The sequence below is a fragment of the Macrobrachium nipponense genome, chromosome 1 (genome assembly GCF_015104395.2).
Source record: "Macrobrachium nipponense isolate FS-2020 chromosome 1, ASM1510439v2, whole genome shotgun sequence".
NCBI classification, from domain to species: Eukaryota; Metazoa; Arthropoda; class Malacostraca; order Decapoda; family Palaemonidae; genus Macrobrachium; species Macrobrachium nipponense.
Window position 1 is genome coordinate 109,651,456 of NC_087200.1, and position 18,992 is coordinate 109,670,447.

General features: G+C 40.7%; 1 protein-coding gene across 1 annotated transcript in view; it reads left to right on the forward strand.

Annotated features, from left to right (window-relative positions):
• Window positions 1-18,992, forward strand: part of LOC135219553 (Fanconi anemia group I protein-like) — a 258,047-nt gene that overhangs the window by 44,622 nt on the left and 194,433 nt on the right. The window contains exon 4 of the mRNA XM_064256406.1: window positions 15,143-15,308. Within this exon, the coding sequence (XP_064112476.1) occupies window positions 15,143-15,308 (166 nt within the window). The remainder of the gene's footprint in view (window positions 1-15,142; window positions 15,309-18,992) is intronic.

Sequence of the window (18,992 nt, forward strand, 5' to 3'; positions counted from 1 at the left end):
TCCATTGGAACGAACTGTTGTCCAGTGACCATTCCGACTCCAGAGGAACCGAGCGGGATAGAGCATCTGCTATGACGTTTCTCACTCCAGCTATATGGGTGGAGGAGAGGTGCCAAACTGAAACTTGTCCGCCAGGGAGAAGATGGCTACCATGACATGATTCAGATGTCTTGACTTGGAGCCTCCCCTGTTTACGCAATGGACTACCACTGCGCTGTCCAGAACTAACTTTTGTGGAGAGTTCTTTGGCGGACGTAACCTCTTCAGAGGTCAAGAACACCGCCATCGCTCTAATTACGTTTATGTGAAGCTGGCGGAACTGAGGTGACCAGGTTCCTTGAACCTTCTTGACTGAGAATATCCTCCCCAGCCGCTTAATGAAGCGTCTGTGTGGATGGTAATCCCCGGAGGAGGAAACTGAAGGGGTACTGATATGGACAGGTTCTTCAATTTTGCCCAAGGGCGCAGACGATTTTCCGTAGAATCTGTGGGATTGATGACAACTTGTCCCTGGGATCTGACATTTGCTCGTGAGCGCCAGATTCTGGTTAGGTCTTTCAGTTTGGCTTTCATCAAGATGTTTGTCACTGAGGCAAATTGGAGGGAACCCAGGATTCTTTCCTGGCTTCTCCTTGAAGCTATTTGTGCTTTAGAAATTGCTTTACTGACTTCGCTATTTCCTTTCTCTTGGCTGATGGAATCGACAGAGTATGGAGGATAGATTCCATTGAATGCCCGCCACTGAAAGTTGGACTCCGGAGTGAGTCTTGACTTTGTTTCTGTTTATCTTGAACCCCAGATACTCTAGGAACTGGATTACTTTCAGTGTGGCTTTGTGACATTCCTCGACTGTTGGAGCCCAAATCAACCAATCGTCGAGATACGCTACTACCATTATCCCTTGAGACCTCAGTTGTTGGACGACTACTTGCGCCAACTTCGTGAACACCCTGGGTGCCACGTTCAGACCGAAGGGAACTACCTTGAAGGAGAATGCTTGATCTCCTATCTTGAAGCCCAGATAAGGGCGAAAGTGTCTTGCAATAGGGATATGATAGTATGCGTCTGTAAGATCGATAGAGTTGGTGACGGCCCCACGGGGAAGTTTAAGCGGGACAAGTCTAAGATTACCCTTCTTTTTTGTGAGCCTTTCTTTGGCACGCTGAATAAGTGACCTTGAAACTTTAATCTGTTGACTCTCGCTATTGCTCCTTTCTGAAGGAGGTCCTCCGCATACTCCGTCATTTCTTTTGATTGAAGTTGAAGGAATGGTCTGGATGGAGGAGGATCCGCAATCCAACTCCAACCCAGGCCTTTTGACACAATGCTCTGTGCCCAATTGCTGAATCCCCACCGATGCCGGAAGAGAAACAGCCTCCCTCCTACCTTCGAGATCTCACTGTTGCTGGGTTGAGTGACCTCCGCGGCCTCCACGGAAGTGTTTTCCCCTGTTGAGAGACCTTCCTGATCCTCTCTGACGAAAGGATCCCCTAGCTCTTCCTCCTCTGGCAAACCGGTCATAGTGCTGAAAGGCATGGCCCTCGAACACTTGGTTAAAGGCTGGGGAGACAGCGTAGGAGGTGGAAGGCTGAGGCTGGGGGGAAATCACATAAATAGGTTGTGACTGAGCCTTAGAAGTAGAGGGTTGGGCTGATTGTACCATAGGTACAGCCGAAACAGCCTGGGTAAAACGTTGCTGCTTCTTTTGGTAAGGCTGGTAACGTTTAAGTTTCTTCTGAGGCTTACATTTTGCAGTTTGGTCTTGGCGTCTCTTAGCCGTGAGACCCCAACGATTTTTAAGGCTCTGGTTGAGCCTTGTTGCTTCAGCTTGGACCTCCTTGACCATCGACTCAGGAAAGAGGTCTGCCCCCCAGATGTTGGAGGAAAGCAACTTATTCGGCTCATGACGAATAGTTGCTTCCTGGAGGACATACTTCCGGCAGTTAATCCTAGCTGTAGCAAACTCAAACATATCAGACTGGACGGTATGCGTCTGGGACTTAGTCAGGAGCTTGAAGAGCGGCTCTGAAGCATAAGAAATAGCCACTACTTCCGTCATTGCCATGGTATTCATGGACCTGGCAAGCCTAGGACTTTGGCCTCACATTCAGCTTGAATGAGGCTGTCAGGAAAGCCTAGGCAGCTTCTCGCCGAACTGATCCATAGCACAGTCTGGTTTGAGCTTGCCAGCCGAAAAGGTGTTAGGCAAATCTTCCACAATTCTCCATTGAAGGGAGCAAAGGAGATGTGGGGTCTGCTTCCCTTAATTGAGGTAACGATTCACCCTTCTGGGCAGCTGGAATGGTGACCGTTGCTATCTTGGTAAGGGAAAAAAAAAGGAGGGAAGAGGAGTTCCCTCCTCCATCGTAAAAATGGTGAAGGGACTCTTAAAGGCTTGTATTCTCGTGTTAGAACAATCCATCTCCTCTAAACACCTGAGCCATTCTCTTTGAGCCTGGTCACGTGAGTAGAGGACTGTCTCCTTCGGTACCTTATCTTCTCTAGTCATGGCTGCGTCAGTAAGTTCTGGCGTAGCCAATGAACGGTCGGTTGGAGGCCCTCCGGGTAGAACTCAAAGTCCTCAATCCTTCGAGTACCACATTCCGGAATAGAAATAAGGCCGTCCTGTAAAGGGGCGTATGACGCCACTCTCCAGGGGTTGTTCATAGAGAACGGAGGCAGAGAGTCATGAGGTGGAAGCTGAAGCAGTCCAGCACCGAAAGCTGGAGGAGTAGCTAGAGGGGCCTCCTGATTAAGTCCGGCGATTATATTGTCCTGGGACGTAATCCTATCGGACAACCGGGAGAACATCTGCTCCATGCTGCTCCTCAGAAGAGCCACCAAGTCTCCCATGTGTTGCAACAATCCAGCATTGGGATCCAAAGCCGTGAGCTGCTGCGGAGGTAGAGGGATAACTTGGAACAGGTACCAAGGGGAGAGGAGAGACTGCCGGCTCAGCCGGAGTACGGGGCCTCTCCTTGGAAGACCTGCTCTTAGAGGACTTCGAGCTTGAAGCAGAAGCTCTAGACTTCTCTGCTCTGGGGTTTGCAGCCGAAGACTTACGAGATGTTGACGCCGACGAAGTCTTTTTGGACGACGACAACGTCTTTTTGAGGGTTTTCTGTACCCTCTGGCCCTTAATCTTAGGTTTCACCGAAGCATCGGGTGAAGCATAAAGGAGCTCAGCTCCTGTAAAGCCTTGGAAGGAAGCTGGAGAATTAGCAGGAGAAGAAGATCCAGTGGCGCCCAAGGGAAGCCCTTGGGCGTCCAACGTACCTACCTCGACCAACAGGTCGTCAACACCTACCATCGGTTTCTACATTTAAATCCAGTGTCGCGACTTCCGATGAGATATCGTGGCCTGGTTCCTTTATCGAAGTGGCGATCTGCTGTTGGATTTCCGCCATAGTCGGGGCTGCTTCTGCCAGGTCGACGTAACCAGTTGACTTGCCGCCGGGGAACAGCAGGACAGCCATCCTCTTCTCCAGGATGTAGGGCTGTCCCTTGGCGGCGTTTTTCTTCCCGAATCCGCCGACCCAAGCCCTCAGGGTTGCCCAGAGCGGTCTCTCTAACGGCAGCAGCCTGGAAGAGAGGGCGTTCATTAGTTTTAAGTTTAAACTTAAAATTAAAACCTTAAACTAAGACTAGGACTTAACCTAAAAGTTATCGGGGATGTAATACCCAACATAAAGAGAGCTTAAGCTTAAAATAAAAGATTAAAATTAAACTTAAGATCTAAAACAGTCATTGGAATTCATGTACGGAGTTGGAAATACTTACCCCGTCTAAGAACTGACTCACGAGATCGTAACAGATAGTGCAGGTTTCGTGGAACCAGACCTGCAGATTCCCATGCGGAGTCGCGCACGAGAGGCGTCGGGAGCCTGCAGACTTCATTGTCCCGAACCAGGGGTTCATGGAGTATGGCGTTGCATATCCCGGATGCTCACAGTTGGTGGTCTGTAAGTGAAAAGATACATGAGTACCATAAAAGAACATCACTTACAGGCTAATAGAACTCCGATACATGCCGGAGAGCGGAAAAATTTTGGGCATAACCCCTCCTTTACCGCCTGAATAGGCTATAACCCCGGAGTGATCCGGGTGTGACAACGGAGGTAAGGGAGGAACCCGGCTTAAGCTAGCTTAAATTAAACTTATGATAGCTTAAAATAAACTTAAAATACACTTAAGCATAAATAGCACTAAATTCCGGAATGGTTTCCGGGTCGCGGAGGTGTTCGTCTCCCGGTATACCGACGAGACGGGATGGTTTAGTTAAAAGACCAACTGTACGCCTGAGATCCGCCCGCAAGTGGGGAACCAGCTCCCTTTCCTCGTGATTGACGGAGCTCCGGTAAGATAAAAAAGCACCGACAATCCGGGAAGGAGCGAGAGGGCGAAACAGACTCGAGCAAACAATCGGGCAACGGAGTAACAAAGTAGGGGGAAGGCCAATCCCCCTCCAGCCCACCCGTCACAACAAAGCACCGTGAAGCAGAGAGAACGGTCAAGTCCAGTCTGTGTCTGTCCAGCCTCCCCTACTCCCTCCGCGTAGGGAGAGAGGGAGACAGGCCCGGGTGGAGCGAGCGAGGACGGACCTCCCTCCCCCCGGCTCTATGGGAGAGCGGGAGGAGGGCAGGGTGACTGGACGGGCGCCTGGCTGCATCGCGATCACATGGTGACCACGAAGCGGTAACTCGATAAAACACACAAAAAACATAGCCTAGGTTAATGCAACCAAACTAATCAGCGAGATGCTATCGTAGATCAACAAAACTGATGAGAGAAGCATAAAACTGATGGGGACCATGATATACTGAACCTAGGCTACGCTAACGTTGCCAGACGCCGTAGGCTAACCTAAAAATACACAAAATCACTAAAAATTAAATTAAAATGAAAGTAGGAAAATAAAACAGTAGGAGAAAAAATCCAGGAGTGTATGACTAACCCGAGAGAAAGTCTACCACTCAAAGCTAGCCGGGGCCGATACTAAGAGCTGTGGCTAGGGTCTGGATAGAAACTAAATGCCTACGCAAGGTAAGAAGACATGCAATCATGACATAAACCTAGTAGGCTGGACCCCTAACATAATGTAGATAACTAGTAATAGAGTGTAAAGTAAAAGGGAAGGTTCTAGGTATGGAAGACCAAGAACGAACCCGCCACGAGGCAGAACAATGCCGCCATGCTTCCGGCCGCGAGCCAGTATTTATACCTAAAAAACGGCAAATACTGACTCAAAGCTGGAAAAAACTAAGTAGGAACCTTACGGAATACTTAACTTAGCTGATGCGATGGCTGAACGCTCCATAACTAGATAAAATCCTCACAAAGGGGCACGAAAAACACAGAGACAAAAAAGTACGTCTGGTAAGGCACGTGCTAACGCAAAGGATGGCCACCAGAGGCGCAGCAGTCGGTAGCGTGGGGTGGAGTAGTGGTAGTTGCTGCCCATTCTGTGGGTCGGCTCCCAACTTGTGGGGGTTTTGTCGTAGGAGATTTCTATTGGTAAGAGGTTCGTGGTAGTGGTCTTACTCACCCTAGTGTTCATACCGACGCCCTCTTGAGGGTGAGCGAGTCAGTTTATACTGACCTTTTTTCTTTATTTTATTTATTCTCTGGTATTTGTTAGTTCAATTTACCTTAGAAATAATGGATTAAAGGGATATTTCGCGCAGCGACACGAACTGAGCCCAGAAATTGTAATTACAAAAATCATATGTGAAAGTATTTTACAAATACTACAAAAATCTCTCTCTCTCTCTCTCTCTCTCTCTCTCTCTCTCTCTCTCTCTCTCTCTCTCTCTCTCTCTCTTACAGAGATGTATGTTTTTTGGATGATAAATGGTTCACTGATTTTCAAATATCAATATTAATGCAAACAGTAATAATATCAATTCACTGAAGAAAATACTAAAGTGAATTAGCAAGATTTTAGTTTATAAATAAAAAAAATTATGTAAGAATGAAAGAAAATGCATTTTACCCCGCATCTTTCTCTTTGAACTCCAGTAGCAAGCTGAGATGGCTGGAATCCAACAACTCAAATTTATCAAGTGTCAGGAGGAGGAATGTGTATTGCCCTCAAAGGGTCACGTAAATTCTCTCAAAGCATCACGTAAATTCTCTCTCTCTTACTGAGATGAGAGAATTTTTATGGTACAGGTGTATGTTTATTAATATTTTTGCGTAATAATAATAATAGTAATACAGGCGGCCCTTGGTTAGCAGCAGGGGTTCTGTTCCCGGCAGCCGACGCTAAGTGATTTTTACGCTAAGTGATTTTAAAGCTTACGGCCTCTGCATACCTTCTTTCGAAACTCTAGACCAGTCAAAGGCGCCGTAATCCCACAATGGCACAATACGTAAAATTATATTTATGCAGTATAGTACTATAGAATTTACTGTACAGTACATTATAGTATTATAAATACTGTAAAGTGAAAAAAGTCTAGCTTTAATCCTTTGGGTGTCTAGAGTATGTAAAGATATAATAAGGATTTTACAGTCTACAGCTGTTGTGTTCAAGTTTCGAAAATTCGTCTTACGATAGTCCGATTTTATGAGAGAACAAATTACAATAGCTTAATTTATCCATCTTCTAGTTACATAAGTTCAATAACAGCAAAAGAGAATGATGAAAGTTTGGTTTTAACGTTATACTCGTTGCGAGAACGTGTACAGCCATGGCGAGCCTCGAACGAGAAACGAGTTTTTTTTTTTTTTTTTTTCCTAAAGTGCAACTGAATTGTGTAACATATGTTTGGCTTGTATTTCAATGATTGTACTACAGCACACTATTACCGTAGTTGTTATAAATGGTGTTATGTATTAACCCTTTACTGCCGTCTCGACGTATTTTACGTCGACATTTTTTGTCTCGTGTGCCGACTGGACGTATTTTACGTCGACTTACAAAAGTTTTTTTTAAAATTAGCGGAAAAATACTTATAGGCCTACCAGCCTAAAACTTTTGTATCACGCGCCTTGGGGGATGCTGGAGTTCACGGATCAAGGTGTTGTTTTGTTTACAATCGTTACGACAGGCGCGCAAGCACGAATTTCTTTCTTGCCTCACTAAAAGTATCTGTGACACATCTCTGAAATTATTTCGTCACTTTGACATAATTTTTTGTACCATTGTAAATTAGCCGTTCACTGAAGTATTATTATATGATGTGCGCATTTTTTATGTAGAATACAACAATAAAATACTCATGATTGTAGCTTTTATCAGTTTTGAGATATTTTCATATAAATAACGATAATTGCCAAAATTTCAACCTTCGGTCAACTTTGACTCTACTGAAATGGTCGAAAAACGCAATTGTAAGCTAAAACTCTTATATTTTAGTAATATTCATCATTTACCTTAATTTTGCAACTAATTGGAAGTCTCTAGCACAATATTTCAATTTATGGTGAATTTTATGAAAAACTTTTTCCTTACGTCCGCGCGGTAACTCGTCCGAAAAAAATCATACATGCGATTGTGGTAATGTTTGCACCATTGTAAAATTAGCCGTTTATATAAAAGTTTTTATATCTGGAAATGTGCGCAATTTCATGCACATACAACTAAAAATAACTCTGGTTGTAGCTTTTATCAGTTTTTGAGATATTTTCATATAATAACGATAATTGCCAAAATTTCAACCTTCGGTCAATTTTGACTCACCGAAATGGTCGAAAACGCAATTGTAAGCTAAAACGCTTATATTCTAGTAATATTCAAGCATTTACCTTCATTTTGCAACAAATTGGAAGTCTCTGGCACAATATTTCGATTTATGGTGAATTTATGAAAAAAATAACATTTTCTTTACGCCCGCGCGGTAACTTCCGAAAAAATCATACGTGCGATTGTGGTAATGTTTGCACCATTTTAAATTAGCCGTTACCTTAAATTTTATATATGAAAATGTGCGCAATTTCATGTAGAATACAACCAAAAATAATTGAAGGTTGTAGCTTTTTCTCATTTTCGAAATATTTGCATATAAATCATGATAAATAGAAAAAACCACGTCGGGTCACTTTGACTACCGAAATGGTCGAAAAACGCAATTGTAAGCTAAAACTCTTACAGTCTAGTAATATTCAGTCATTTATTTTCATTTTGAAACAAATTTGAAGTCTGTAGCACAATATTTAGATTTATGGTGAATTAAAAAAAAAAAAAAAACTCCTTCCCTCCGCTTGCGGATTCTCCGCCGCAAATCTCCGAAATGCGTACGTCGCATTCTCGTTATATTTGATCCATTTCATATTAGGCGTTTCATAGAGTTTTATATATGAAAATGAAAATGTGTCAAAAAAATAATTGAGGTTGTAGCTTTTTTTTCATTTTATTTTTGAAATATTTGCATATAAAAAAAAACAAAAACACATTCAGTCCCATTTTAACTCGTCCGAAATGGTCGAAAACTGCAATTGTAAGCTAAAACTCTTACAGTATAGTAATATTCAATCATTTATCTTTATTTTGAAACAAATTGGAAGGTTCTAGAAGAATATTTAGATTTATGGTGAATTTTTGAAAAAAAAAAATTCTACGTCCGCATTTTACGAGTTCATGCATCATTTTGTGATAATATTTTCTCTGTGTTACTTTGATTGTTTTACAATGTGTTATATACCAAATGATTGCAATTTAGTGTACAATACAAACGAAAAAAATTAACTCGTTAGCTTTAAAAACCGTTTTTGCTCACGAGTGATTTTGAATACAATTATATATGAAATTTTGTTTTCGCGCTATCATGTATCGCATAATTTATATATGATAATGATATTTTTTTCATTTCTGATGGTTGCATACTAAACTTCAGGCAATGACAAAAAAAGGAGCCAAAAATGAACTCTTAATCTTGAAAACTAAGCGCACTGATTTTTTGATAAAAGAAAAAAATTTCTGCTTCTGCGCTCACTCCGAGACCCCTTCGGCGTAAGAGGGTTAATTAAAAATTGCGATTCCCAGTCTTTTTTATCCACGTGGAGGAAGGTGTGTGGGGGAGTAAATGACAGTTTGATATACGTATTGGCGGAGTATTGGCGGAGGGGAAGGAGTCAGAGTTTAGGAGTTATTCTCTCTCTCTCTCTCTCTCTCTCTCTCTCTCTCTCTCTCTCTCTCTCTCTCTCTCTCTCTCTTCATTATTATTCTCTCTGTCTCAGAAATAATTCATAATTTCACTCTTGATGGTCAATATATGATGTTGCCATTCACTGCTGTCTCTCTCTCTCTCTCTCTCTCTCTCTCTCTCTCTCTCTCTCTCTCTCTCTCTCTCTCTCTCTCTCTGTTATTGGCTGTAGGTATATATTTTTAATGGTAAAATGTTTAAGATGACTTTGAAATGATAGTAATATAACCTCAGTAATAGGTTAGTAATTTTAGGTATATTTGAAGTAGGATGTTATTAAAGGTATACATTTGGTATCTGAACTTTCAAGATAGGCAGTAATAAGCATTTTTAGTGGTGGTTCTAACTATTCGCGGGTTTTAACTATTCACGGGGGTGTCTGGTACTTATCCCCCGCGAATACGGGGGAACACTGTATATTTATATATATATATATATATACTATATATATATATATATATATATATATATATATATATATATATATATATATATATATATATATATATATAACGAACTTAATATCTACAGTACCAGCGAGGAAACCGGCAGAGGGCAACAAGGGGGAACTGCACGTCCACCCCACCCATTGCTTGACCTACGGCTAACTGCCTCCCTCAAGGGGAAACCTTGGCTTCCTCTCGTACCCCACAAACACCCCGATTATTTTCCCTCCAGGATGTGATTGGCTCCGGCACCTCTCCTTAGGTCTATGGACCCATGGGTGCCAATATAGGTGACGCTAAAAACCAACCAACGAACTTTTAGGGGAGGGATGCTGGCAGGAGGTGACGCTTTTTTTAATCTGAGAGAGAATGACCGTTGACATACCTAGGCCGTCCTGAGAGTTGAGGATTTTTAGGGAGCTCTTTATAAGCCCTCTAGAATGGTTTATCACTCCCTCCCCAAGTTTCTTTGCGTCCCCGCAAAGCTGCAGTCCTTGCTTTGTCCCACCTCGAGTCTCGTCTCTCAAGGTACTGATTTATCCAAATTAAAATTAACTATCTTAAGGGGGCCATTTGACGTGTGTACAAACTAAAGGTTACAAGTAAATTGAACACGTCTTACAACAACATAAGATCTTAAAAAAAAAAAAAAATTAAGAGTAATCACTTTCCTGGAACAGATCAATACCAAAAGATCGGTCTAACTTTTCTTATAGCGAGCAGGGAAGTTACTTTCATGCTTAACATTGCCAGGTTCTTAAACAATACCTTTAATTATGTCAACATGATTTTGAGGAAGATCACATTATTTTTCAAATTTACTTAGGGAAGGTCGACTCGTTATAAAGAAAGATAAACCATATTCATATCCAAGTGCACTCACAACATTTTCACTTATTTGTTTACTTGATAGGTTTACAACACAATCTTGATGTGCACAATTAGTCCAATCACTGCTATCATTAAGTTTTTTTAGTTTTCTGTTGAGTTTCCTTTTTAGGGCATTTGTAGTCCAATGTTAAACATGAAAGTAACTTCCCTGCTTGCTATAAGATGTTTTAATGGAAAATTCCCTTTTCCTTTCTGATTGGTTTTCTCCAGTTTCATACTTTAACTTTTTCAGATTTTTTATTATATATACATTCTATTTAAATAAAAGAATTTAATAGACCTATGTAAGAAGTATATTGTGGGGGGCCAGGGAGAGAGACTCAATTTCTTGTCTGGTCGATTATACCTTTATATTATGATTTACCATTGAAAGGTTAAGAACAACATTATAACTTATTAAAAGGTTATTAAGAGCAACATTATGACTTATCATTAAAAGTTTATTAAGGGCAACATGACTTATCATTAAAATGTTATTAAGAGCAACATTATGACTTATCATTAAAAGGTTATGAAGAGCAACATTATAACTAAAACAAAGTACAAAATTAGTTATAACTTTAGGACCAGAAAGTTATTCTAAACAAAACTTTCAACTCCTTGAATTTCAGCAATCAAATCAGTCATTGCTGTAGGCCCTAACATTTTATTTCATCACCATAACCTACTACTGTAGTTTTATTTCAGGAATTTCAAGACAAATTGCTCCGTTTATTATTTTATTAGTACTATAAGGTAGTATTCTAGAATTCAATAATGGTTTAATAATGGAACATTAATACTTATATGCAATTTATTTTTTCAATGAACAAACCAGTCCCCGGGTTACGTCAGGTTCAGGTTACATCATTCCAGACTCCTGGTGCTTGCCTCACGGCGCTGTTAACCACAATTTTTCAGCGCTGTTACCAGCTTTATGGCACTGTAACCCAGACTCACAGCGCTTATGGTGCTGTAACAGTGCTGTAAGTGCTATTTATTCCCATTATAATTAGGATGATTCAGGTTAAGGTGATTTTTGGCTTACAGTGCCCTGCCAGGGAATGGAAACCCCTCCCATAACCTGGGGACTACCTGTCAACAGGAAAATAATGTTGAATAATGATTAATATTTCATCCAGCAACCTTCTCTGTCGATGACTTCTTGGAACATCGGTCTAGAAATCTCCTTGATGTTAAATCCTGCCCTATGCATACCAAAAAATGGACCATGCAGGGCAATAGCATTGTGTTGGTGTCTGTTTGCCATGGCTACATAGATGTTAATGAGCAAAGCTTTAATATGTTACTTAACATATCTTGTTTCTAATAATACTGTCTTGAAAAATGATTATTAAATCATGTGAAATAATTCAAAGTAGATATTCATAATTTGCTAAACATTACTTTTATAATCTGTAAACATTACAGTCTTAGTACTGATTGGTAACTAGGCTACTTCATTCACTTGTTATTCATGGATTATTATATTGTGAGTTGTAATATATTTTTGCAATGAGATTAGATTTTGGAGTGCTATTTCTCTAAAAGTGTCATTCTTCATGAAACCAGAAAATGTTTTATCTATTGCTGTATTTTATCTATTATCTAGAAGATCTAGATTTTGAGGAACAGACATGATACCATTTGGTATCTATCGCACGCCTGACATAAATTGGCATTACTGTAGATAGTTTTACTATTAAACTATTGAACTATTGACTCACGATTTATCTCTTCAGATACATATTCAGATTCAAATTTGTTTATGATTTCATTCTTGTATCCTTTAATTTGGAAATGTTTTACATGGAAATTTGAAATATGTTAACAAACAGGCAGTGTCTTAATTAATTTCTCTCAAGATAGAAATGGAGAAATGTAAAAGTTATAACAGTTTAGACAATAACAATTATTCTATTGCAGAATGTTCCTGAATAACGTGTATGTTTATCATAAAGTGATAATCTGTATGTTGGTGAATTCTAACCCTAAACAAACTTGGGTAACCATAAATAATTGAACGCTCTTGCCCACAAACATCTATCATAGCATTTGTGGGCACATTTCATAAATTGCTGCCAGGAATGGCATGCAAGACCGCAAACTTAGGCTTATGTTCATAATAGACAAATGCTGTTTTGAGGATTCAAAAGGAACGGAAAAATAGACCAGAGAATATTAGCCTGCCTTGGTTGCACACAGGGCAAACTCTCAACAACGACATTGGTAATGTAAGGGTAGACTTCTGGCACTCGGCTTTGGCCATAAATTTCATAAATTTCATAAATTCATCATTGAATAGAGATGACCGCTCATAGCGGACTTGTTGATTGAATAATTGAAAAGGGATGCAAATAAAAAACTGAAGACAGGAGATATCAGCAGCAGAAAAGTGAATTACTGAAGCAGAGAGAGAGAGAGAGAGAGAGAGAGAGAGAGAGAGAGAGAGAGAGAGAGAGAGAGAGAGAGAGAGAGAGAGAGAGAGTGAGTTGCCAAATTCATGAGGAACCCAGACCAAGGGTAAAGGGAGTTTTGTTTGTGACTCTACCTAGTGCAAAAGTTACAAACATTATATATCTGGCAATAACAGTCCGTATGCAAGATATGGTTAGATTATATCCTTACTGAGAGCCAGGTCAAAAATATTTCTTCTTCTTCTTCTTCTTCTTCTTTCTTCTTCTTCTTCTTCTTCTTCTTCTTCTTCTTCTTCTTCTTCTTCAGGATTGCCATTTTTAATGAGTCTCTTCCATCTACCTATCTACCTCTGTCCTGTGTCATTTCCTCCTGTACTCCCCTCTCCCTTCTCCCTTCTCCCTCATATCATCTCTAATGCAATCTCTCCACCTGGTCTTAGGTCTTCCTCTCCATGTTTCATCCATCTCCACGTCCATCACTTCTCTTGCCATGTGTTGCTCTTTTCTTCTCATCAGGTGGCCATACCATCTTAACCTTGCCTCTTGCACTTTCTTTGATGCTTCAGTGACCTTTACTGTACCCGTAATATGTTCATTTCTAACCCTGTCCATTTTGGTTACTCCACTCATCCATCTAAGCATCCTCTTCTCGGTTACGTCCAACTTTCTGCCCTCTGTTTTCTTTAGTGGTGCTGCTTCCAATCCATATGTCTTTGTTGGTCCGACCACTGCCTTGTGCACTCTGCCCTTTAATCTTATAGAGACTCTCCTATCACATATGACTCCAGACACCTCCCTCCAGTTGTTCCAACCACACTGAATCCGGTCGTTAATTTCCTCTTCCATGTTCCCCTCATTGTCAATCATTGAGCCAAGGTACTTGAATTCATGGACCCTTTTGAAGTTTCCTCTGCCTATTTTGATTGTTGTTTGCTGGTCGCCATTCAATTCGGTTGTCATATATTCTGTCTTTTTCCTGCTTATCCTTAAACTTCTACTCTCCAAGGCATATCTTCATCTTTCAAGCTTCCCCTCCAGTTTTTCCTTGTTCTCGACTACCAAGACTATGTCATCTGCATAGAGCAGACACCATGGTGGCTTTTCCCTGACATCCTTGGAAATTTTCTTATCCCTTTTTGAAGAGAAATGCCTGACAGTTACAACAATCATGATATACAAGGCAGCATTAATGGAACCATTACTTTATAGATTCGGGATTGGCTCTAGTGTAGAAGTTGTCACTTCCCTTCTGCAGTCTTTTGCACTGCAAATTCCCGCTCTCGAAAGGTTCCAATTACTCAGTCCCCCTTTGACCAGCCCCTCAGTTCAGTGGACCAGATACAACCACAACTCACAAGCTATAATAGGTGATGTTCTTGATTGCTTTAGCACCAGGAGCTCATATAGCGACTGGGCTCACTTAGATGGGGACGATACATCACGCAAACACCTGACCATCAATTATTATTGTCCTTTGGTCTGTCATTTCTGGTCAAGAATGAGAATCCTTTATGAAGGAAATCTCTTATTCTAAGTAAACTAAATTTAGCAGAAAGTATTATGCCTAGTTCAACCACTTAAGGTTTACCTTGAGGTCGTAGCAAACATCCCAGAAGGTGGTTTTTTCCCAATACCAGAGCAACATTATTGACATGAGCTTGAACAAATTCAACTACACTGTGTATCAGTAGGTGGCATGGGTAGTCCTGACCCATAGGCATTACAGTGGCAAACCACGAGTCTTCCTAACTGGCGGGTATGCTAACTATCACTAGGAAGGTTTGACAATACTGCAACCATACTCAGCATTCTTACTTAAGTCACCACAGAGAGGGTATGGGAGAATTGTAGGGGAAGAGGAGAGAGTGGGAGGGGGGAAAGGTGATCTAGAGGGGTGGGTGTGTGAGGGGAATGGTGGAGCTTGTTGGGGGGGGGAAGGAGGGAACTAGTGAAAGGGAGGGGGTTAACTTAACTTGGCTGAACTTTGCCTAGGTGCTTTGGTACTCACTGCCTACAACTTAAAATCTTAAAAGTATATAATTTCCTAAAGTATATAAGTTTGACTAACTCCTATAACATCATAAATTATGGCGGAGTATTATAAACATTGTGTTAAAATGTCATAACTGTCTAACTAATAGCCTTGAAGATATTCCTGAAAAATGATGCCACATTGGTTCTTTGTTAGTTTCCTGTTTGTTGTTTAGTGAAGCAACTTTTAGTAATTTTATGTCAGCACTAATCCTTTCAATTTTCAGATATGGGTTGTCTGTATTTCCAAAGCTGATAATGAATTTGAGTCAGAAGGAGAGATTGACTGTTGCTGGCAAGGAGATGTCTGGGGAAGATTACCGTTATCAGATGGTGAAGACACTTTGTGATATGAATTGGTCTGTTGAAACTGCAACAAGTCTCCTTCCAGTCTTTAGGTAGGTTATATGTGAAGAACCAGCATAAACTTGATGGCTTGTACTCAGGTTACTAATAATATATGTTATTTTTTTGCCATTTTCTTGCAAATTAGTTGCAATGTTACAATGATAGTTTTTGTAAAATTAGAAATTGTAAGTTACAAGTGTTCCTGTAGTATTGGTTGTACTGCCTAGAATAGTGCATCATTTTCTGAGGGTAGTCATGAATTGAAAAATGAAGACCTAATTTTTGTCTGTCATGAGCAACCTCCATTATAGCTAAAAAAAAATCTGATGTTATGATGATAATTTCTGGGTTCGACCTGTGTCTGCCAGTGAAAAGTTCCTGTAGCTCACTTTTCTAAGTATAAATAGATCCTAAATATACCAGAGAAAAAGATAGCATGGTATGCTGAAGTACTACCCTCAGCTCGCCAACACCCCAAAGCTCTGTATAAGCACTAGGGCGAGTGGAAGCCACTACTCATAGGTCCTCTGCCAATTAGAGGATTCCTTTCAAAATCCCTCCCACGGCGAGAGCCGTTACAAAGGCTACTCCCCCTACCTTCCGGTCGCTCTCGCTACTACTACTACTACTACCCGCCCGCCATCTTCATTCCTTTAATTAGCCTTTGTGTGTTTGCACGCGTCTTCAGTTGCTCCTTTGGTGCCTTATTTTGCCGAAGCTATGTCTTCCGTGGAACTCTCTGCTTCTTCATTCCAACTTGAGTATTCAAAATTGTGTTTTCGTAATTCGTATGGTTACGATGCATTCCAATTTTAGCCTTCGGTCCCTTAAAAAATGTACTGGGGTGCCGCTAGTTCATTCGCCATTTGGGTGCATCATCAGATGCTTGCGTTATTATTACTGGTTATTTCCTTTATTTTTATTTTTATTTTTTTATGTTAATTTTATATTTCATTACGGTTATCGTTTCGTATCACATGCTTATTCACAGCCGACTGAGTTCGGATCTGGTTCATATTTTAAAGTAGGCCTAACACGCTCATGACGTCCTCTGGGGTTCTAAAAATTTGATTAATTCATATTCTAGCTTTGGCTTCTTCCCAGCCCCTCGAGCGTGTTTGCGCCCCTCTATGCGCATTTTTTATCAATGTGTTATATATGTACCTTGTAGGGCTACTAGCTAGCCTATCGTATTTATCATCGTAGAGGAAGGAGTCCTCTCTCTGCTGATACGAGACATGCATGCGTTATTGTTTTAATGCGAACCAGATAGGTTTTTGATTTATGCACGTTCATGAATTTCATATCACTGAAGAGGTTGGATGAGTGCTTTCCTTCCCTAGCTTACCCGACCAGGCCTAGATTAGGTTTTGGAAGGTAGGCTAGGTGCCCCTACCCCTATACCCTTACCTGTCCCCCCGTCCGCGCTACAGTGCTAACGGGGAGGATATCAAGGATAGAGAGTATCTCTCATGTCATACTGTTGGACCTATCCTCCCTACCTGATCAGATAGAAAATTTCGATTTTGGAGTGTTTGGTTGAGTGCCCACCGTCCATGCCATGACGTCCTTGGAGGTTTATCTGGTCTACCTGACCGGATCCATAGTGATCTCGGAGAGTTAGGTTAGATCCATGCTGGGTATTTTCCTTACACTTTATGTTCCTCTTGCAACTCGTACATAATACCTCATTATTGTATTGTATATTATATTGTTTATTGTATATTATATTGTTTATGCACTGAGAGGTTGGAAGTGTTGCTTTCCTCCCCTGGCTTACCCGAACAGGCCTAAACTAAGTTTTGGAAAGTAGGCCACGTGCCCCCTACACTTTTACCCCTTAGGCTTCTCCCCCCGTCGGCGCTACGGTGCTTGCGGGGAGGGCATTAAGGATAGAGAGTCTCTCTTGTCATATTGTTGGGCCTATCCTCCCTACCTGACCAGGTCGAAATTTTGATTTTGGAGGGTTTGGTCGAGTGTTACCGTTCATGGCATACCGTCCATGCCATGACGTCCTTGGAAGTTTATCTGGCTTACCTGACCGGATCCATAGTGATCTCGGACGGCTAGGCTAGATCTATGCTGGGTATTCTCCTGACACCTTATGTTCCTCTTGCAACTTTTCCATGATACCTCATTATTGTATTGTATATTATACAGTGGGGCCTCGTTATCCACGGGGGATAGGGCCCAGAACCCCCCGTGATAGGTAAATACCCGTGTTATCCTGATACCCCCCTCAAAATTACTTAAAACTGCCTGCTTTAATAGTTAACCCACCCAAGACCACTATTCCAATGTTTATAACTGCCTACTTTAGTTCAAACACCAAATATGTTATCAACTATCACCTAAAACTAAATTCAAGACAGTTTTAAAGTTATTGTACAAAATTAGCCTTAAAAAATAAATGTAGTATATGTACTACTGTACATATGTAGCCTACTAGCCTAGGGATTACAGCTAGAAGCCTACATACGCATGGTGGGCCTCTTTTTTTTACAAGGAAAGAGAGGATGAGTGGTAAGAGAACTATCAAAATATGTACTCACCAACAATCTATGTTGTATAAAAGATGGCGACGATTTTGCAGTGCAATCCAGTAATATAATAACGATAATGCTACCAGCAGTATGCAGCGAAACATCTCTTCCCTTCGTCACAACACGTTAATATATTCCACGTAAAAACCTTCATCTGACCTTTAGGCGTCTTTCCCATAATGAGTAAAAAGAATCGGGCTTTTGGGGGGGGGATGCCACATAATTAACTCGTTTATATGGGTACAATTTAAAGAACGCGCCGCACACCACATTTCATAACAACAACAAACAAACTTGGACAAACGTGAGTAGGCCAGTGTTGCCAACTGGGAATGGCAATTTCTTGCTAGATTTTGTTCCATAAAAGGCTAAAAAAAATCACATACCGTATATACTCGAATAACATGCAATCTCCCATATCGTGCGACCCCCAAATTTTCACCAATAAACAGTGGTTTTGTGTTTTGTCATGTATCTCATGTATCATGCAAGTTCATAAGGTTGGTGGTTTAGCCTGCTAATGGCCGAGTCATTCAGATGTGTGCTGATGCTAGTCAAGTTACGGTAATTTTCTTATTAATCTTGAGAATTGAATAGAAAATCTCAAGATTAAAAAAAAATCCCAAGATAATAAAATAATTGTAAAAATAACACGCCTTGGAGTCCTTAATCATTCTCTCTCTCTCTCTCTCTCATCGTCTCTCTCTCTCTCTCTCTCTCTCTCTCTCTCTGTCTCTCTCTCTCCTCTCTCTCTCTCTCTCAGGAATAAATACGCACGTACTGTAATTTGAGTCTTTCACCAACGGGTATCAGTAAATGTGTAGACATTGTGTGCGTGTTTAAAAAAATGTGCAGTACACACACATTCCGATGTTTCGGTTTTTGGAATTTTCAGATTTCGGAAATGTGAGGTCAGATGCATAACAAACAAACAAACCACTACTGCAGCAAAAACATTTTTTTCTATGTTTTTCATTATTGTTATTTATTAATTACAGTTTATTTAAATAAATATTAATATAATACTGTTAAATGAATGTGAGATAATTAAGATCACCTATAATAAAATAGTGGGACAATTAATACCATATGTTCACTAATAGGTATTATTTCAAAACAAACATTCCGTAAAACACAAAAAATATATGTACATAACAATCAAAATATAATAATGTTTTGCAGTTCAACTTG